This window comes from Muscardinus avellanarius (genome assembly GCF_963383645.1).
Source record: "Muscardinus avellanarius genome assembly, chromosome: 15".
NCBI classification, from domain to species: Eukaryota; Metazoa; Chordata; class Mammalia; order Rodentia; family Gliridae; genus Muscardinus; species Muscardinus avellanarius.
In genome coordinates this window covers 37584952-37606933 of record NC_137801.1, presented here as the reverse complement: position 1 = coordinate 37606933, position 21982 = coordinate 37584952, and the positions used below count along the sequence as shown (strand labels likewise).

The following is a 21982-nucleotide window of genomic DNA, read 5'->3' as shown; positions in this document are numbered from 1 at the left end:
TGCAGACTGTGTAACCAACAGAAGTCATATTCAGTTAGGTTTTGAGTTTCGTTCTGGCTCCTCCCCCCCCCTTGTCCCCAATCCTGTAGGTTTCAGAAGTAAAACAGTTGTGTGTTTTTTGTTTTGGTTTGGTTTTTGTTGTTGTTTGTTTGTTTTGCTTTTTGCTCTTGAGTTTTTAAAAGTTGAGGGGTTTTCGTTCAGTTTTAAGGCTAGGACAAGATGGTTTTGTGTCCGTTGTAATATAACGGTTTTGGTTCTGCAGTATATTTAAAAGCTTTTAAGAACAATATGTATCTACATGACAGAAATTTGAAAATTAATCAACCAAATGATATGGTGTTGGTTAGTAATATGCTTTAGTTTATATTTAAAATATACAGTGCTGAAAGTAAGTGTTCATTTTGTTGCTGGAAGAATAGTTTTACATTTTATAATTATGATGAATGTAGAAAAAAGAGGAAAAAGTATCCAGCTTAGGATACAGCTGAACAATGCAGGGCATGCAGTTATTTTAGTCATCTAATATGTCAGCATTCAAGAATCTGAACCGATTGTTTAAAAAAATCTTGTACTTTGTTTCTTTTGTTGCTCATTTCCAACTTTGTCATCTGTCAGAATGCAAAAAAAAATTATCCTTCTATAACCATTGACAGGATAACACAAAAGCTGTCTCCAGGTCGATATTTTGCAGCAATATTTTTAACATACGAACAGTAGTTTTTATAATTTCACCTTGGTGCTCAACCATTTATTATCGTATCAGAAGCATGTCAGTAATTCCTTTCTAAATGTCTGCTTCTTTTAGCGCTGAGACCCACATCAAGGGCTTCACACTGAACGATGCTGCCAACAGCCTCCTCATCATAACGCAAGTTAGGCGGGATTATTTGAAAGGTATGTCACAATGCTTGACCTTTACGTCACATTAATGCCTCTGCAGATTTTTCTTGTAACGCCCTTCGAATACTTGGATAAAGGAGTCCATTTAGCAAATTACCTGCTTATCAAGAGCCTTTTGTGGTAGCTGAGAGACGTAAATTACTGTACATGCATTTATAATACAGCTTGAATATGAATGTACTTGTCATTTGACCACTTAGTCCAGTTTCCATTCCATTTAACACAAGATGGGTTTTCTTAAGATGAATCACAGCTCTTCAGACATGCAAAATTTGTGTTCCAGAATGAGAAAAAGTACAGGCTTTCAAGTGCGTTAAAATTCACAGCACAAGTCATTTTGCTTTGGAAATTAACATACTTTCTAGTGTCTGAAACAATTCCCAGCAGTTGTTTCTTGCATATTGTGTTGGTTGTGTTTGAGATAGCAAATGAGTTAAATTGAGTGTTAAATGTATGGGATTGTGCACCAAATGATTATAATATTGATTTTTTAAACTTAATCTAATACTTTTTTAAAAGTTCATAATACGAGCAGCAATAAAATATGATGTTTGTTTGAAGGTTAGAGTTTTTAATAGTTAGAGTAAATGTTAAGAGGGTGACACCAGAAAGATATGGAGAAGACTTTGGGCAGGATTGGATTGGGAGAGGCTGTTTATGTGTTGCAGTGGGGTGGATTTGGATCTGGAGGTCTTATGAATAAGCTCCCAAGGGGGACAATGATGTCTCTCTTAAATTTAGGTAAGTAGCGTTTCACGCTAAGTTTTCCATTTGAATTTTAATCAATACAGTAATACAGTTTTGCCAATACAACAAAAACCTACTTAGGGGATTGTTAAGGGTAAGCTCTCTAGCTGTTAATTATGTTATCTGATTTCTTCCGCAGACTGTAATAGTGGTGTTATTCCTCAGTTGCATGTTTGTAAAATAATTTAACATCCCTGGGGGAAAGTTGCTGTCTAATTGTGCAGCTTTGGGATTACTTATGATACCTAAGCATACTGATCTTTAGCTGTGACCTTAATTGATTAGGGCTGATTTTGTAAGTGGTGATTTTTTTCAAGAAATTTTGCAACATTTTTACTTCAACATTCCACACAGCATATTCATCTAGATAGTCTTAAGTTTTGTTGTTTGTTTGTTTGTTTGTTTGTTTGTTTGTTTGTTTTTTCGGTACTGGGGATGGAACCCAGGTAGAATGTAGCATTCTACCTCTGAGCTATACCCCCCAGCCCTACTTTTATTCTATATTTTCAAACAGGGTCTCACTGAGTTGCAAAGGGCATCACCGAGTAGCTGAGGCTGTCCGCAAAATGTGATCCTCCTGTCAGCCTCCCAAATGCTGGGATTATAAGTGTGGGACACCACACCTGGCTCCTTAAGTTTTAATTAAATAGTGTAGGCATGTTATAAAATTTAAAAGCTTTCATTTTATTTCCAGTAGGATAGACTTTTTAAGTTTTTCATGTAGAAATGACAATTTTAGGGCATTGGGAAATTATAATTATTTCCCAAATAAATAAGCTCATTGTTGTAAATAGCGTATGTTTCTATAAGAATGAAGAACAAAGCTTTTTTTTTTTTTTTTTTTTTTTTGCCGCCTTTCTGGGGATTGAATACATGGCCTTGTGTACTTTTGGCAAGTGCTTTATCAGTGAGCTGCACCCCCAGACCTGAAACAAAATGCTTTTTAATTTTAATTTCAAGGGTTCATATTTGAGCTAAATATGTTAAACCCTGTTTAACTTGACTGCTACCCTTGACTGGTATTTTAAGTGCCCCATGAAAACAACAAGAAAGGACATGGTGTCATTTCTCATCCTCCCTTCCCAGCTCTTTAGCTCAAATGGGATTTGTATGAGGAGTCATGAGCATACTGTTCCCCTACTGCCAACCAACCCCAACCCCTTAGCCAGACCTTCCTTACAGTTAAACCTCTGTGAAGGATGGAAACAGTGTTGACCCTTTTCTCATATCCACATGTTCCTCCATGGCCAATGGAAGTTTCTGATTTTTAAACCCCTTGCCATTCTTATGCCCTTCACTCTTTCAGCTTTCTTTCTTTTTTTTTTTTTTTTCCTTTTTTTTTTTTTTTTTTTTTGCGGGTGTGGGAATGTAACCCAGGGGCATTCGACCTTTAGGCTATATCCCCTGCCCTATTTTGTATTCTTTAGTTTGAAACAGGGTCTCACTGAGTTGCAGAGAACCTCACTAAGTAGCTGAGGCTGTCCATGTAACACAATCCTGGTCTCAGCCTCCCGAAATCTGTGGTTACAACTGTGTGCCACCATACCCGGGTCAGCTTTCTTTTAGTAAACTCCATCTAAGGCAGTACCAAAAAAAAAAAAAAAAAGTTCAATCCTATTACAGTTTTATTTAAAACTGTTATAGAATATTAAAACCTAATTTGTAGCACCTTTGCAATATACTCAAGTATGACTAGTGAGTAACTGAATAAATGTTTGAATTGAGTGACAATGGAAAAAGACTCAGGGAGAAAGAAAGTGGGTGAGTGCCATTTTGGGTGCCCCTCAAGTTATTAGCTGAAAAGATGACAAGTTCTGGGTGAGAATATGATTTAGCCCACAAGGCCTTGTGCTCCTTTGGGATAGACACAGAATGGTCTCTTCTCCTCATCTCTGCTTTCTCTCATGTACCCATATATGCAGCCTCTGAGATGGAGATGGTTGGACTTGGGTTGGTGTGTTGCAGTATAAGTTTGACTTGAGAAAAACATTTGAACTCTGCATCAGTAGCTCATCTGTAAAATTAATTAATTATCTCTGAAAGGTAGTTGTAAGTATAGCTTTTTAGTATTGTGCCTACTATGTAGTAAATTCTTGACAAATATAGTAAGTGCTCAATAAATTCAAGTTGCCATCATTATGTATTTTATTTTATTTTAATACAATGATGGGAAAGTCCTCCCTAAGTGACAGTATACTCAGGGCCTGAGAATATTTTAACTTGATTATCTCTTTGTGACCACCAGTTAACACGATACAACCAAGCTTATTTCCTTTCATTTTTCTAGTTTTCTTTCTTACTTTTTTTTTTTTTTTTTTTTTTTTTTGCACAGTCCTGAGGATTGAACCCAGGGGCATTCTACTTCTGAGCTATACCCCCAGCCTTATTTTTTATTCTTTATCTTGAAACAGGGTCTTACTAAGTTGCAGAGGGCCTTACTAGTTAGGTAGTTGAGGCTAGCTCCGAACCTGGGATCCTCCTATCTTAGCTTCCTGAGTACTGGGATTACAGTCATGTGCCACCATGTCTGGCATCAAGCTTATTTTCTGTAGACTATATTTTTAAGATAGTATAAAGCATTCTTATTTTCTGTATATACATGTATATTTATAAAATTTTATTGAACATGATTTTGTTACCTTTTTCCCTAAGAATCACAGATGTAAAATAGTTATAGATTTGGAATAATAATAGTTTATTCAACAATAAAGACTAAATTTGCCTGTCTTATACTGTATTGTTTTTAATAGACTGTTTAATTATTACCCTCTCCCATTCTTCTGTGGAAAATAAGCTCTTCTTATTGGGAAAGCTGCCTTAAGAGTCTAAGTTTTGTCTAGGTTACTTTGATTTGATTGCTCAGAAGCCATGAAGTTTTCTTAGTGGTGGTGATTGTTATGCTAAATATTACTTCTGCTCTCTCCCAACTATCACTATTTAATATAGGATTTCACAGTACTTAAACAAATCAGTAAATTAGAAAAACAATCCATATTTATAATCAAGTACTTGTAATTCTGATTTTTTAAAAAATACACGTACCACCACTGGCTATAGCCATACAGATTTGAATGGGCATTGTTTTCTTTGAAAATGAAATACAAGAAAATAGCTGCAAGGTGCCTAATCATGTTAATTAAATCTGTTAGTGTGAGTGTTGAATGTCCAAGTTTGTCTGATCCTTGCTGAGCTAGAGAGAAAGAGACATTTCAAGAAAGAAATCTTCAGAGCCTGCCGTGGTGGTGTACACTAGTAATACCAGTAACTTGGGAGGGTAGGCTGAGACAAAAGGATTACAAGTTCACAACCAGCCTCAGCAACTCTGTGCTGCCCTCCACAACTTAGACCCCGTTTCAAAGTAAAAAATAAAATAGGGCTGGAGATGTAGCTTGGAGGTAGGTTCAATCCCCAGTACTGTACACATAAAAAAAGATATCTTTGGAATATGTGTTTGGTTTTTTTTTTTTTTTTTTTTTGGTGGTACTAGGGGTGGAACCCAGGGGTTTTTCTACCTCCGGGCTATACTCCCAGACCTATTTTATACTTTATTTAGAAACAGGGTCTCACTAAGTTGCTAAGAGCCTCACTCAGTAGCTGAGGCTGGCTTTGAACCTGTGCGATCCTCCTGTCTCAGCCTCCCAAGCACTGGTATTACAAGCGTGTGCCGCCACGCCCAGCATAGATTATGTGATATTTATATCAAGTATTTATATCAGTTTTAATAGTCATATAATTTTGGGGTTGATAAAATCTGGGAAAGTATAAATGTAGGTAGAAGTTACATACTTTTGGAAACTCTTTACTTTTTAAAAATCTTCCTTATTTATACTTCTCTGAACTTGTCAGCGCCTAAGTGCAGTTCACATAGCCTGTCTCTGTCACATTTGTATTTTTTCTGTGGCATAAAGAAGAAAGGTCTCTGGCCTCTAATATCTTACCGATAGAGTTTTCAAATAAGTTTTCTCTTTTTAAGATTTCTTATGAAGATTTTCTATTTTCTGTAATCTAGAGTAAATTATTCATTACTTTTCTATGTAGCCATTTGGTGCTTACACTTAAAAGCTGGTTTTCTGTATGCATTAAAGCCAACATTTGTCAGATAAGAAAGATTCTGTTTTTTGCTCTTCTATTTCAGCGGCTTTAACAACTCTAAAAACAGCCTTAGACCTGGAGCAGACCCCTTCCAAGTTATCAGTTACTCGCCTTATCCAGGCGTGTGCGTTGAAGGGCGACACACAGAGCATAGAAGCAATTCAGAAGATGGTAAGCGGACTAGACGCAATTGGACTCTCGCGTATGGTTTTCATCAACAACCTTGCTTTGGCACAAATGAAGAAGTGAGTAACGTCAAGCTTTCTGGAATGAACATTAGTTTAAAGACCACCTTTAAAAACTTCTCTAGGCTTTGGAAACTTAAAACTACCGAGGAAATTTAAATGCTGGTTATTTTATGTTAGAAATTTATTTTTATCTTCAAATTAAACTTGAGTAAACAGCATTTATCATATTCATAAAGTTTATTATACAGTTGCCAGCCCTTCTTTCTCCCTCCCCCCATATATATGCATCTATATGTGTGTGTATATATATGCCAGACATCTTGTTGTCAAAATATTTCCTTAGAAAAGTGAAAACTCTTTGTCAGCAGTAGTACTTGAGAGTGAGACTCTATTGGCATATTTTGAAACAGAGGGCTCAGCAAGTTTGCTAAAAATGGGGCTGTTAGCTCAATGGTAGAACAGGTACTTACCAAGTATAAGTACAAGGTCTTTGATTACATCCCCAAGACTAAAAAGAACAAAATTATTTCTGTATTTCCTACCAATCCACACTGTCATTACTCTAATAAATTCACGAGAGAAGGCGAAGGTATTAAGAATTGATTATCTCACCAGCATCTCTAGATTCCTTTTTGAGGATCACCACTGTAGACATACATTAAGGCTTGGGGGTTTTTTGTTGCTATTGTTTCAAAAGTAAGGAATAAGCCGGGCGTGGTGGCGCACGCTTGTAATCCCAGCATTCAGGAGGCTGAGATCAGAAGATTGCAGTTCGTGGACAGCCTCAGCTACTTAGTGAGGCCCTGTTTCAAAATAAAGAATACGAAATAGGGCAGGGGATGTAGCTCGGGAGGTCAAATAGCCCTGGGTTTTCAGACCTGCAAAAAAATAAAGAAAGAATAAGCTGGGCATGGTGGCTCATGCTTATAATCCCAGCATTTGAGAGGCCGAGACAAGAGGATCACGGACAGCCTCAGCTACTTAGTAAGGTCCTTTGCAACTTAGTGAGGTCCTTTGGAACCCTGATGCAAAATAAAGCATTTAAAAAATAATAATAATAAGCTTGGGGGTGTGGCTCAGAGATAGAATGCCCCTGGGTTCCATTCCCAGTACCGCAAAAATAAAAAATAAAGAATAAAAAATAGGACTGGGGATGTAGCTTAGAGATTCTGTAGAATACCCCTGGGTTCAATCCCACTTAAAAAATAATAATAATTAAGGAAAACTTCAAAAGGACAAGCTGGATAAACTTTTTAAAAGTTATTGTATAGGGGCCGGGATGTAGCTCAGTGGCAAAGCGCCTGCTTTGCAGGTGTGGCGCTCTGGCGAGCCCCAGTTCCAAAAAAGACAAAAAAAAAAAAAAAAAAAAGAACCCCTTTAAAAGTTATTATATAAACACAGTTTTATACCATGTGGACACCTGTTTTCCTCAGTCCTGGGTATTGAACTTAGGGGTGCTCTACCACCGAGCAATATCCTTTTTGCTTTTTTAATTTGAGACAGGCTTTTGCTAAATTGTCCAGGCTGGCCTCAGACTTGGTGCCCTCCTGCATTGGCCTCTGGAGTAGTTGGGAGAACAGGTGTGTGTCACTGTGCCTGGCTGGAAGAACATATTTTACTCACTATCAAAATAATTCTGACACCATAAGAAAACTATGTTATAATAGGATATATATTTTAGTTGAAGGTTTTATATTTTTAATTAATAATTTCAACATAAGATAGATTGTTTTCATTTGGAGTACCATATCTGAACTGTAAAGTATAAATTTTAGATTACCTTAACTTAAAATATATTTGTAATTTGTTTCATAATTTATTCAGTAAGGCCATGCAAACTGATTTTTTTCAATGTAAAGACGCGTTTTTCTGAGAACTTTATTATTTTCTAAGCATATGGTACCAGGTAAAAGGAAATTTATGTGACTGTGGGTTAGCAACAGAAAATACACTTTTGAAAACATGAGAGCTTTTAGAAATGGATGTTAGCCGGGCGTGGTGGCACACACTTGTAATCCCTGCGCTTGGGAGGCGGAGACAGGATTGCGCAGGTTCGAAGTTAGGCTTGCTGGCTTAAGAGACCCTGTTTCCAAATTAAAAAATGTGTGTGTATGTGTGTGTGTGTGTGTGTGTGTGTGTGTGTGTGTGTGTGTGTGTGTGTGTGTGTGTAAGTAATAGGTCTGGGAGTGTAGCATGGAGGTAGAAAGGTTTCCAGGAACCCCAGTACCACCAAAAAAAAGAAAAGAAAAAAGAAATCCTGGATGTTATATATTACCTACCGTATGTAATAGTTACCGTTAAGAATCTAAAGCCAAAATTATAAGGTTAAATAAAGTTTTCATTTTATATTCAAAGAGCTATAAACTCAAATGCTAAAGCTATGCTGATTAGTTTTTCTGTATATAATTGGTTCTCATCTTGTCTCTGGAGCAGCAGCATTTTAAAATAAGCAGCTATTTCAACTAACATGAAGTAAAATAAGTAGCTAATATATTATGAACCACTCAGTAATTGCTTTTGCTACCTAAATGTGATTGGATTTAGTTCCATAGCATTTTGTTGTTTTGTTTTGTTTTTTGGGTCTGGGGATGGAACCCAGGGGCATTTGACCTCCGAGCTACACTTCCTGCCCTATTTTTTATTCTTTATTCTGAAACAGGTCTCACTAAGTTGTTGAGGGCCTCAGTAGCTGAGGCTCTCTGCAAACCACAATCCTCCGGTCTCAGCCTCCCGAGTGCTGGGATTACGAGTGTGGGCTACCACACCTCCTGGCTTCCATAGTGTTTTAATCTGGTTAATTGTATTTCCTTTGCTTTCTGAATTATTTATTTGCATAAGTGGATCTTATGAAAACTGGCTACAATGTATATCTCTATGATTTTTCTTTTACAGTAATAACATAGATGTTGCCATAGAAAACATTGAAAATATGCTTACTTCAGACAATCAAACCATAGAACCTCAGTACTTTGGCCTGGCCTACTTATTCAGAAAAGTCATAGAGGAGCAGATGGAACCAGCAGTCGAAAAGTGTAAGTTGGTTGTTTTGTTAAAAAGACAGAAGCACATTTTCTTCTGGTAAAACTGGACCAGATTTCCTTTGTGAATGAGTCATGCCCTTGTTTACCAAGATTTTTCTTACCTGTCATTTTTCCAGTAAGCATCATGGCAGAGAGATTGGCCAATCAGTTTGCAGTTTATAAACCTGTCACCGATCTTTTCCTTCAGCTTGTTGATTCAGGCAAGGTAGAAGACGCCAGAGCTCTCCTTCAGGTAATGAACACTGAGGCTTGCGGCTTGTGAGATGCAAGCTGAGAAAATACTAAATAAGAATGTGGAGGAATATTGGAAATGAAGTGTGGTGCTGCCTAGACATTGGATTTCAGTGTGAATCAAGGTTTTATGACAAGGAACTGGATTGTAGGTTATAGGCTGCCCATTTTAAAGACACAATATAAGACCAAAAATGTTCTCAAAATTAAAAGGAGGTTAAGGGGAAGGGAAGACAGATTTTGCTGAAATGATTTAAAGACAAAAGTTTCTGTCTAGATGGATAATGCAAGTAAACAATAATTTCTTTTATTTCCTATTTTAATTTCTCTAATGCTCTAAATACTGTGCATCACCATGACAACACAGTTTGCAAACAGAAAGTAGAAAATGTTTGCTTTTCAAGTACAGCTTCTCACTTGAATACTCAAACATTCTCAGTGCCTTATTCAAGGTTTATTAAGAGTTGAATTTGCTTTCTATTCACTTGTGTGTCACAGACACATTAAATGACAAATGCAGGTCTCTGTGGCCCGCACTCGCAGTTAAATTAGCAATCTTCAGGGAAGGAGACAACTGCATTCATGCCATTTTAACAGCACTAAATATAAAGCTGTTCCAAGTGCGACAGAACGGTGGGTGATCAGAGCTGCCACTGGCAGTGTACACAAACAGGCACCGCCGGGAGCCCCTTCCCAGCAGGTGGCAGTCAAACAGTCACCGTGATCCCGCCAGCGGCTGTGTTTGTGTAGACTCCCTGTGTCAAATTGAGGCCTAGAACCAATTTCTGATAGTAAATAGTATTATATTCACTTACATTTCTACTAGCTGTGATATAGGAAAGGTAAGACTGTACCCATTTGCTTGAGTTCCTGTTTTGATATTTAAAGAGCATCTGGTTCACAGTAAACTCCAAGCCATTTTTTAAAAAAAGGCCTGAAAAATTAATAAATAAAATAAAAGGAAGTCCTGAAAATTCTTCTCTTGGCTAATAGTTGCATTACAAAGATGTATATTGGTGCTACTGCTAAGGCTTTTCTACTTTTATTTCTAGACAAAGAGGAATTCCAGTTAATTGGGAATTTTCTTGTTTGTTTTGGTTCTTTTACTTCTTTCTCTTTCTCTCTCTCTCTCTCTCTCTCTCTCTCTCTCTCTCTCTCTCTTTTAAGTGCTCAAGATTAAACCCAGGGGCATTCTACCTCTGAGCTACACCCCCAGCCTGATTTTTTATTCTTTGTTTATTTTTTATTCTTTGTTTTGAAAGAGGTTCTCACTAAGTTGCAGAGGGCCTTACCAAGTATCTGAGATTGACTGCGAACCCATATCCTCCTGTCTCAGCCTCCCAAGTACTGGAATTACAAGCATTTACCACCACACCTGGCTTTAAAAGAATTTATGATAGGAATTTTAGGGGATCTTCACTATTTTATTTATTTACTGCCTTTAGTGTCAAAATTCCTATTTTGAAATAAATACATTCTTGTTATTTTATCTTGATGTGTTCCTATCTAAACACATCCCAGAGACAATGATGGTGTTCATTCAACTCCTAACAACTTCTTCTGATAGTTCTCTAGAAAATAGCCCTTGGTACTTCTTTTCTAAGCCAGAGTCATCAAGGGCAATATTGACAGCAGCCTGAAGCAGAAGATGGGCGGTGGCTTTCTGCCCTCTGAGCTGTCTCCCCTCAGTGGTGCACCCAGGAGGGGCTCATGCATCCACAGTAGTCTTTTCATTTGCACCCCTCTAGTACACTCAGGTTCCAGATGATAAATTCTTTACTTGCTTGTCAAACAATAAAAGATTATTCTTGCTTTAGTGAAGAACACTTTATTCACAGATGTCGAAAACATCAGTTTATAATGTAAATGTTCTGAGTGTCCCCAAAAGTTCTTTTTATATTATTCATTTTAGTATTGACAGTGTTTTAAAGCTTTGAAAGAGTAATGTGCTTTTAGAAACTTAAGAGAATGACATCTATGATGAATGTAAACTAAAATATTGTCTTGCCATATTTGATTTGACTATAGCATCTAAGATTGGATAGACACTTGATTTATCTGGTCTGTCATATAAACTTTTTTTTTTTTAGTTTAACTTTTGTCTCTTTCTCAAGCACTGGCTGTCTGTTGCAATGAAAGCCTTTTATAAAATAGAGAGATTGAAATCAGTCCTTTTGTATGCATAAGTGTAGGTAATTATACTTTAAAGAGAACTTGCTTTGTACATTTTAATTTTTATAAAGAAACGAGCAGTTATCTCCCTGACACCTTATTAAATGTATAATTAACCTTATGATCCCTAGCTCACTTGTGAATGCTTGGCAGTATAATTGGAGAGGAATAGTGTTTCTTTTTTTCCTTTTTCTTTGCAGTCCTAAACCTTGTTCTATGGTTGTTGAAGCATCAGTTTAATTTTTCTCTTTCCTTTTTAAACAAACTTCATACTTGCAAATGCCAGGGATGACATTCACAAAAGCTTGGCATAACTTGCACTTGTTTTCTTTTTTCCTTGCCTTAAAAATGGTCGACTATTAGGCCTTCTTGGTGGTAATGATACACTACTGAATTATTGTGAACTTTCTTAATTGGAAATATTCACCTTGATCTGCTTGTTTATCAAAAGCCTTCACTGACTGAATAATGTTTTTAATTTTTAGAGATGTGGTGCAATTGCTGAACAAACTCCAATTTTGTCTCTGTTCTGTATCAGAAGTTCTCGGAAACCAGGAAAGGTATTGTGCTTTTCTTGTTAACAAATTCATGATGCTCCAAAACAGTCTTGCTCTGTGGCCTAACATAAGAGCTTGTTGGTTCAGAATCCAAAAGATCGTATAAAGATTTTGCCTGTCTATATTTGCTTACTTTTTTAGACAGTTGATAGAGTCATTCTTGCTCCTTAGTTGTGCTGGAAACACAAAAACAAGTGCAGGCAGTAAATCCTCTGTTCATGTGTTTGTACATTGAGAGCTTCCAAGAAAGGACCTTAGAAATGGGAAATTTAGTCATGGTGCTTGGCTGTGTCCCCTTGGTGCCCTGCCGAGGGGGCCTGCCACTGCAGCATCTCCATTGGGCAGCTTCCATTTGGCTTTAATGTTGGTGTGGTCTCCCAAATTAATGATCTTACTAATACAGATACCTTATTTATACTGTAAAAAATTATATGTGTGTGTGTAACAGAAGCAAATCTTATTTTTTTATGCCGAAAAAAGTAATTGTGCCGGGCGTGGTCGCACACACTTGTAATTCCACCACTTGGGAGTCGGAGACAGGAGGATCATGCAGGTTCGAAGCCAGCCTCGCTGGCTTAAGAGACCCTGTTTCCAAATAAAATATAAATAGGTCTGGGAGTGTAGCCCGGAGGTAGAAGGGTTCCATCCCCAGTACCACCCAAAAATAAAAAGTAATTGTGTTATTGTTATTGTTGTTTTGTGGAGATTGAAACCAGGGGTCTTTTACTTCTAAGCTATACACCCAGCCCTGTTTTATTTTTTATTTAGAAACGCTCTTGCAAAGTTGTTGAGGCTGGCTTCAAACCTGCGATTCACCTAGCTCAGTAATTGTTTTTAAAGATTGGATCTGATTTGATCTATTCCGCACCAGCAGCTCTATTCTTAGTTTATTTACATATTTGAAGTTTCAAACTGAATGCCAGTTGTAATGCATATCATAGGTAGAACTGCCTAAAGGTGAGGAGGTCTAGTGTTCTTTAACTTCCTCACATCTCCCCTACCTACACACACTTTTTAAAAACTTAGCTACTGTAATCCCAGTACTTGGGAGACTGAGGCACAGGTTAAAGGCCAGCCTGGGTAACTCAATGAGACCATGTTTGAAGTAAAAAATAGCAAAGGGATGGAACTATAGAGGTAGACTGCACCTGGGTTCAATGCCCAGTACCAAAAAACAACAACAAAAAAAGACAATATTCCTTTCAGGAAAATTTTTGTGATATTGGAGATTGAACCCAGGGGCATTTTACCTCTGAGCTATACCCCCAGACTTATTTTTTATTTTTATTTTGAAACAGTCTCAGTAATTTGATGAGAGTCTCACTATTTGCTGAGGTTATCTTTTGAACCTGTGGCCATCCTGTCTCAGCATCGCAAGTACTGGGATTACAAGTGTAGGCCACCACACCCAGCTCCAGGAAACGTCAATTACAGTGTTCTACTGCCTGACAGTAGTTAATCCAAATTTAACCTCTGGTGAAATGGGAGCATGGTATAAATATCTGTAATATTTATCATTGCTTTATTCCACACTGTTAAGAGTGTGTCTAGAAGTACACCTGGTGTTTGGTCATTCATAAGGTTAAAGCAGTTCTGGATTCTCTATAGGAAATAAAACCATAGCAGTGTCTACATAGCCTCCCCCCACCAAGCAATCAAGTAAAATCCCTGTGAGATCAGGACTCTTGTACCAGGTGGGAAAATGTCTCAATGTTTTATTGGATTCTAACATTTCATCAGAAAAACTTGGCACATAAATACAGCTGTGACCTGTTCTGCCCTTGGGATTTTATAGCTTTTTGGTATGGCTATCAATGACAAAAGAGAGTTGTTAAGATATTTTAAGTGAGGTAGTATTATATTTTATATTTTAGAAAATATTCATAGAAATGTAAATAGAATTCCATTAACTTTTGAAAAATGCTGGTGTGTTTTGGCTGTGATTTATTGAATCAGCATCAAATGCTGAGATACACAGAAGAAAAAATAGTCTTTTAAATTGAGTCAGTTTTAGGCATGGTGACATACTGTAATCTCCAGCACTTGGGAGGCTGAGTCAGGTTTGAGACCAGCCTCAGCAGCTTAGCAATATTGCCAGCAATTTAGCGCAACCCTATTTCCAAATAAGAAAAATAAAATAGGCCTGAGATTGTAGCCTTAAGGTAGAATGCCTTCAGGCATTCCCCAGCACCACCAAAATGAGAGAGAGAGAGAGAGAGAGAGAGAGAGAGAGAGAGAGAGAGAGAGAGAGAGAGAGAGAGAGAGAGAATAAATTGAATCAATAGTTTTGTTGTGATTATTGTCAAGACTCTCTGACAAAATGTTGATATATCATTGGTCTGTTGTATTGTTTTTGAGTTTGTGGCAGTGTTACCTGTTTTTAATTTTCTAGGCCCCAGTTCTGAAGTCTTTGTTAGAACTGATTCCTGAACTAAGTGAAAAGGAAGAAGCATACTCTTCCATCATAAAAAGCTATGGTAATAAATTTAATCTTACTATATTATTTAAGTGATTTAAATTTTGTAGTGTAGTCAAGTAAGTCTTCAGCTGAAGGCAGTGATCCTAAATATCAGATAATTTCTGATGACATAAAATAATTCGCTTAGCTTTAGGATATGTTTTAAATATTCTACCTACTCCTTTGAAATAGTAGTCTCCGTAGCTAAACAGTATAACACAAGGTTTACCTGAAGTCCCAGTGAAATTCCAGCCTTTGCCATTTTATTCGCTCATTGCCAAACAATCACATATAAAAGGGACCCGGTCTAAAGTGTCCTTACAGTTCAGACTGAATGTGGCACCTTTTCATCTGCCAGCCGCTCGTGTGCTCACTGCAGGTCTGGAGTAAATGGAGAATCACTGCGTTAATTTTTTTTGTCAGGGCCACAGACTCAGTAATTGGAATTAGTAAACTGGTTCTCCCATTTTTTATGTGGTACTGTAATCATAAACCTTTTCACATTTGCAATAGCTAACCTGAATTCGTATCAGGTGCATAAAACACTTAAATGTTACTATTAAATTATGCACTAAGTAGGGAAAGGAAATATGCCAGAGTTTGGCCATTGGGAGGGGATCAGAGGAGTTACACAGAGGAAACTGACTTCATCCAAATATAGAGGGTCTGGTTCAACTCTCTAAGAGCTGCTGAGCCGTTCACTCTCGTATATTTTGGGAAAGCCTTGGCTTGATCATTGTACTTTTCACTTTGATTACTTTATAATTGAGCACTTTGACTTATAGTCATTTTATCATGGGCCTTCAAAATAATGTAATAACTGAAGCACCTGATATCATTAATATTCTAAATGCCTTCAGATGTAGCCATGTTTGTTATTGTCTCCTTCATAGTGAGCGATGCTGGATGCAGTGTGGAGAGCAGCAGGGAAGTTGTAGATGGTGGAGAAGCTTCCTGCAGAAGGCATTCATTTGCCTTGGGGGAAAGGGATCCAGGAGTTCCTACAAGCAGTGTTCGGGTACATAGAGGAACACAGTTTATCTTTACCTATGATTAACATCTTTTTCTCCTTCAACTCGAACAGCCTTGGACAAAGATGTTGCATTGGCTAAAGCACTGTATGAACATTTGACTGCCAAGAACATACAGTTGAACGATGTGTTTCTAAAGCAGTATGCAGCTTTGCTGAAGAATGCTGGAGATGCTGTCCCTTTCCCTGAGCCCCCTGTGAGTATCCCTTAATTAAGAAGAGAAAATACCTTCACAGATTTGTGTATGCCTCATAAGAATGTGTAAAATATAAGTGAGTACTTAATTACATGAGGATTAGTTCTCTTGAAGAGTCCCCAGGGACAGCGTGTGGGGCAGATAGTGGGAAAGCAGCCTCGGCCTGGGCTGGGCTGGGGCTGAGGTTTATATACAGGTCTGCCCAGATATCCTGGGCAGTTAGTTCTCTCATCATTTCCACCTGAAATAGAATTCAGTAGGCCAATATTTCAATAGCTGAACATATTATGACACTGTTAGTTACATGTTCATCTTAAATAAGTTGGCTTTCATTTCTTTATCTAGGAAATTTGGTTTTTTTCAATAAATCACATACCAAATTCCATGTCATTTTATCATTGAACTGAAAGTCAGTACACTGTTGATTTCAAAGACCTCAATTCTCCATAGTGGTGTAAATACCTGCATCTGTAGGAAGCACGTGCAGAGGCTCCTGATGCTAACTTTAGCTCTGAACTTGTAGTCGTTGGACCTGTCATTTCATAGACCAGGAAGGAGCACTAAAGTTCAGTAGGCAGGTTAGCCCAGGTCAGACTTGGCTACCAAAGAGGCAGTGCTTTGTGATTGTAAGATTTATGCCATCTCTCCTCTTGGTGCCAGCTTTACCAGTAACTCCCTCCATTTTTTTCTTCCTAACAGGAAACCTTGGAATTTTATTTAAAGCAGCTAAAGGAATCAAGGGAAACCCCTTCATGAAATGATCAAACACTGTTTTGTGTGTATTTGTGATACCATGTCTAAATATTATTTGTAAAATGTATTTGGGAGGAAAGAATAAATAAATGAAAAAGTACTTTGGTTTTTTTTTGTTATTTTGAAACAGTCTTATTGAGGGTGGCCACAAACCTGTGCTCCTCCTGTCTCATCCTCCCAAATATTGGAATTACAGGTTTGTGCCAACCATGCCCTGCTGTAGGTTGTTTTTGTTTTGTTGTTGTTTTATAAAATGCAATGTTCAACACTTTATTTGCAATAACTGTGTACATTTTAGTCACTAGACCTTTTGGGTTTTCTTTTTCCTCATAACATAAATCTATAATTATTTTCTTTTAAGGCAATATTGTTTACCTGAAGCATTGGAGGGCTGGATAAAATGATGCTCAGTCAGCTTCCTAATGCTTAACTTTTTTTGTCTTGGTGTGGTACTGGGGTTCCTGGAAGCCCTTCTACCTCCGGGCTACACTCCCAGACCTATTTTTTATATTTTTATTTGGAAACAGGGTCTCAAGCCAGGCATGGTGGTGCACGCTTGTAATCCCTGCGCTTGGGAGGCTGAGACAGAAGGATCGTGCAGGTTCGAAGCCAGCATTAGCTGGCTTAAGAGACCCTGTCTCCAAATAAAATATAAAATAGGTCTGGGAGTGTAGCCCAGAGGTAGAGGGCCCCTGGGTTCCATCCCCAGTACCACGAAAGGAAGGAAGGAAGGAAGGAAGGAAGGAAGGAAGGAAGGAAGGAAGGAAGGAAGGAAGGAAGATCTTAAGCCAGCACGGCTGGCTTCGAACCTGCGCAATCATCCTGTCTCCGCCTCCCAGGCGCGGGGATTACAAGCATGCGCCACCACGCCCGGCCTCATGCTTAACATTTTAGGATATAACTACCTATGTGTGTGAAGTCGTGGGTAATGTTCTAGTCTTGTAAATGTTGACACTGAGTCATAAAATCAAGCATTTGTCATTTTCCAGTGAGAAGCAGAGACACAAAGAGACTGTCCCTCGACTTGGTCAGGGTGCTTTGTGCTAACATCTAGAGATTCCTCGGCACATTTTTTCTTCTTTTTTTCTACCATTGTGACCTTCCATTCCCAGAAGTCTCTGTAGTGGAATCTTGGTCATGACTTTTCAGGAAGTAGAGCAATGCATCGCCTTTCCTTTTGGTTTGAAGACTTTGTCAGCACAAGGTGTACCAGGCTTGTTACTTAAGACTCATGTACTGTAAATATGTGATTCAGACCTGAATGTATGAAATTTTAGTTTGTAATCAAATTATACAAAAAAGTTTCATTTGAGAATTACCCCCATTTTGGTACATGTCCATTTGAATTTGGTTGCTACCTGCTATTGGGTTCTGTCTGGCTTGGTTTACGGTGAGGGCTCTTGCCCTGGGCATTATGAGCACCTCTCGCTGTTTGTGTCATGTGGGACCAGCTCGCCTGCATCCAGTGTCAGCCTGCAAAAGGCAAGAGGGGGAGAGTTGATGGAGGGAACCAGAGGTCAGTGTCACCCTGGGGTGAGCAAGGCTTTCAGTCATTTACATTTTTTAGAGTGAGACATGAGGAAGCAAGAGACTTGACCCAGCCGCTAAGCAAGTGCTATGTCCCAGCCGCAAGGACATAGTCCTCTGTCTGCAGCCAGGTACCCAGACATAGCTTTGCCATTTGAATTACCAGGTGCCTCACTCTTGTGCACCAGTCCACAGTGACTCCACTAAAACAGGCCTTATTTTTGCAGTCATACTAAGCCCCAAATTAGTTGAGCTTATTTTATTGTTGTTCGTTAAAATATGTCTTTAAAGTAAGGTACAACCTTGGGGCATAATCTGGATTTGGAAATCATCTTTGGGAAAACTGAAAGTACAGTCTCATTTGCATGAAGTGGGCAAAATGTGGGTGTGGTATAAAGGAAATAGTTAAAAAGCCTCCATCTCATGCTGGGCATGGTGGTGCACGCTTGTAATTCCAGCATTCGGGAGGCTGAGACCGGAGGATCACGGTTCGCGGACAGCCTCAGCTACTACTTAGTGAGGCCCTCTGCAACTCAGACCCTGTTTCAAAATAAAAAATAGGGTAGGGGGTGTAGCTCGGAGGTCGAATGCCTCTGGGTTCCATCCCGAGACCCACCAAAAAAAAAAAAAATCCTCCATCTAGCATCTAGACAGAAGGCCAGGGCATTAAATGTGTGGTGGCGCACGCTTGTAATCCCCGTGTTTGGGAAGTGGAGACAGAAGGATTGCGCTGGTTCAAAGCCAGCCTTGCTGGCTTAAGAGACCCTGTTTCCAAATTTAAAAATATATAAAATAGGTCTGGGAGTGTAGCCCATAGGTAGAAGGGCTTCCAGGAACCCCAGTACCACCTAAATAAATAAATAAATAGACATTTGAGATCTCTGAAGGGCAGAGTTGGCAAGACTTAGAAGGTATCTGTATGTGTGATAAATTGACACTCAAAGGGGGTTTACCTTCTCACTTGTCAGAGGAAGTGCTTTACAACTCTGTAGGCAGCTGGGAGCCATTCACTCCACACAGGGTCTTCGGGACCTTTACCCTTTTCAGGAATACTCACTGAGGCAACCATCAATATCAACCCTCAGCCTGGCTACAGGCTCACAGACAGCTGAGTTTGTAGTTGTTTTTATGGGTCCTGTGTGACTAACTGAGCACCAAGCACTCGTGCCATGTGTCAGGCACCTCTTCCGCTTGATTCTAATGGTGAGAAAACCTAGAATTACAGAAGTGAATTTGCCTGGAATCGCAGCAGTAGATCACATGGCAAGGGCTCTGAAGTCATTGACTAGCCTGAAATGGTGGCAAAGCCTGGAGTCCCAGCTACTTAGGAGGTTGAGTAGGAAGAACAAGACTAGCCTGGGCAATATAGTAAGACCTGTCTCAAAAAAAAATCATTTACTTTCTAAGAGAATACAAAACTGAAGCAATCCAATTTAGGGTCAGTTAAAAATCAAATTGGTATCTAAACTAAGGATATTTTTAAAAATAAAACCTTTCACATGAATACAAATGGTCCCAGTTACTGAACACCTTACACTGTAAGTATTTTCTTCCATTTAATCCAGAACCCAGTGCCTGGCATAATCGCCAAGCTTATAATGCCAGCAAATTATTAAGCCTTATATTGCAAATTGTTCTTATTAAGCTAGTCTTACATTGTGAATTGTTCTTCCTGGTACAATTTATTTAAGTCTGCAGTGTGTGTACTTGGCATACTTTCTTATGTCTTTGAGCGCAGTTTTAATATTTGTCTTTCTGGGGGGGAAAACAATATTTGTAAAATTTCTATAAATGAAAGCAACATTCTTCAAGAATGGTCGACCTCATAGCAGCAGGGGGTACAAAATCATGGTAATTTATTCCTTTGCTGTGTACAATCATGCACAGGAGTGTTTCCATTAGAAATGTATCCTGCTTTCAGGCCCGAGGACTTTACAAAGCCTGCATTATGCAGCCTTAGTACAAATAAAGGAAATGGCTGCATTAGCAAATCCAAAATAGGCACTTTTCTTTTTTTACATGAAGAAAAGAAACATCAGATCCAGGTAGAATGAAAGCATTTAACCAGTCCAGACTCTCTCTCGCCCCTGCATGTTTGGATACCAGTCAGCTGCTGGGGTCCATCCTTAGGGAGTTCTCTTTAAGAGCATCTTTAGGGGCCCTGAGGTCCAGGCCGCCGGCTGACCCTGGGTGGACATGCAGGCGCTGGTGGGGCACCCTTAGGCGACCCCCTCCCCACCCGGAAGGACCCTGAGGTCCGGACACCAAACCCCGACCCTGGGCGACCCTGGGCACATTGGAGGGCGTGGGCGGGGCACCCTTAGGCGATCCCCACCCCACACACCCGGAATGAAAAAAATTTTTCGTTACCGAGTGCCTGATCCCACATCCTCCCCAAACCACACATACTCTCTTCTCTTATTTAAAAAAAGGGGGGGAGTATTCGAGAGGGGTTAAGATGGCCGAGGCGGCAGCTAGAATATTGGAGATGCAGACAAAACATATACATCTGAACTGGAACTTATGGAAAAATTCCCCATGAAGGACTGAGGCTTCTCTACATCTTTAAGAACTGAACATCACCTGTAAGGAGAGAGTCTAGCGGAGACTTAGGAAGGCGGTGGCAGCGGCAGTGGCTGAGATGGCAGTGGAGACTTGTCTTTGGAAGAGGCAGACATCTGATCCAACCCACCCTGATCCTCTGAAGAAATTATCCAAAGGTCGAATGCTACTGTTGTGCATGCTTAGGAACACTGTACATTATGCGGTATGGGAAAAGAGCTTGGGAAAGATTTGAAATGGTGGAGGCAGTCACATTGGCAGCGGCAAGTATTCAGGGGAGGCAGAGATCTGACGTAATACACCTGGAACTTTTGAAGAAATTACCTCAGAGGTAGAATACTACCACCACGCACCTCGGGAATGTGGGACAACCTGCTGGGTGAAGAGGGGGCTCGGATCAGAGCCTGCCGTGAGGCAAGGCAGGTGATGGGGCCTTCGGAGCCTGCCATGGGGTTAGATCAGTGCCAGGGCCAGCGAGGCCGGGATCGGACCATGCCATGAGGCAAGGCCAGTGCTGGGGCCTTCGAGGCCAGGTTTGGAGCCTGCCAAGGGTTTAGGCTGGTGCTGGGGCCAGCGAGGCCGGGATCAGAGTCTGCTGTGAGACGAGGCTGGTACTGGGGCCTCCAAGGTCAGGATTGGAGCCAGCTGATGCATTAGGCCAGTGCTGGAGCCAGCAAGGCTGGGATCGAGGCCTGCCGCAAGGCAAGACTGGTGCTGAGGCCCCTGAGGCCAGGATCGGAGCTTGCCGAGGGGTTAGGCCAGTGCCAGGGCCATCAAGGCCGGGATCAGAGCCTGCTGTGAGGCAAGGCCAGTGCCGGGGCCTCCAAGCCCTGGATAGGAGCCTGCCGAGGGGTTAGACTGGTGCCGGGGCCAGTGAGGCCGAAATCAGAGCCTGCCTTGAGGTATGGCCGGTGCTGGGGCCTCCAAGGCCGGGATTGGAGCCTGCCAAGGGGTGAGGTCAGTGCCAGGGCCAACGAGGCTGGGTTCATACCCTGCCGTGAGGCAAGGCCGTTACTGAGGCCTCCGAGGCAGGGATCAACACCAGCTGAGGGATTAGGCTGGTGCCGGGGCCAGCAAGGTCGGGACACGAGCCTGCCGTGAGGCAAGACCCATGCTGGGACCTCCGAGGCTGGCATTGGACTCTGCCGAGGGGTAAGGCCGGTGACAAGGCCAGCGAGGCTGGGATTGGAAACTGCCATGAGGCAAGGATGGAGCTGGGACTAACGAGACCAGGATAGGAGCCTGCCGAGCGGTTAGGCCGGTGCCAGGGTCAGCAAGACCGGGATCAGAGCCTGTCGTGAGGCTAGGCTGGTGCTGGGGCCTCTGAGGCTGGGAGAGGAGCCAGCCGAGGGGTTAGTTCAGTGCGGAGGCCAACGAGACCAGGATCAGGGCCTCCCATGAGGCAAGGCCGGTGCTGGAGCCAGCAAAGTCGGTATAAGAGTTCTCCGGGTGGCCAGGCCACTACTGGGGCCGTCAAAAGTGGGATCTGAACTTGCAATGTGGCATGCACAGAGAGATAACACAGAA

At 40.4% G+C, this 21982-nt stretch overlaps 1 protein-coding gene across 1 annotated transcript in view; it reads left to right on the top strand.

Annotated features, from left to right (window-relative positions):
- LRPPRC (leucine rich pentatricopeptide repeat containing) overlaps positions 1-16369 on the top strand; it is a gene marked incomplete at both ends in the record, with an annotated part of 107274 nt that extends 90905 nt beyond the window's left edge. The window contains 8 exons of the mRNA XM_080711489.1: positions 806-894; positions 5783-5984; positions 8820-8959; positions 9085-9200; positions 11857-11931; positions 14321-14405; positions 15471-15613; positions 16313-16369. Coding sequence (XP_080567615.1) covers positions 806-894; positions 5783-5984; positions 8820-8959; positions 9085-9200; positions 11857-11931; positions 14321-14405; positions 15471-15613; positions 16313-16369 — 907 coding nt within the window. The remainder of the gene's footprint in view (positions 1-805; positions 895-5782; positions 5985-8819; positions 8960-9084; positions 9201-11856; positions 11932-14320; positions 14406-15470; positions 15614-16312) is intronic.
- Positions 16370-21982: the final 5613 nt, after the last annotated feature.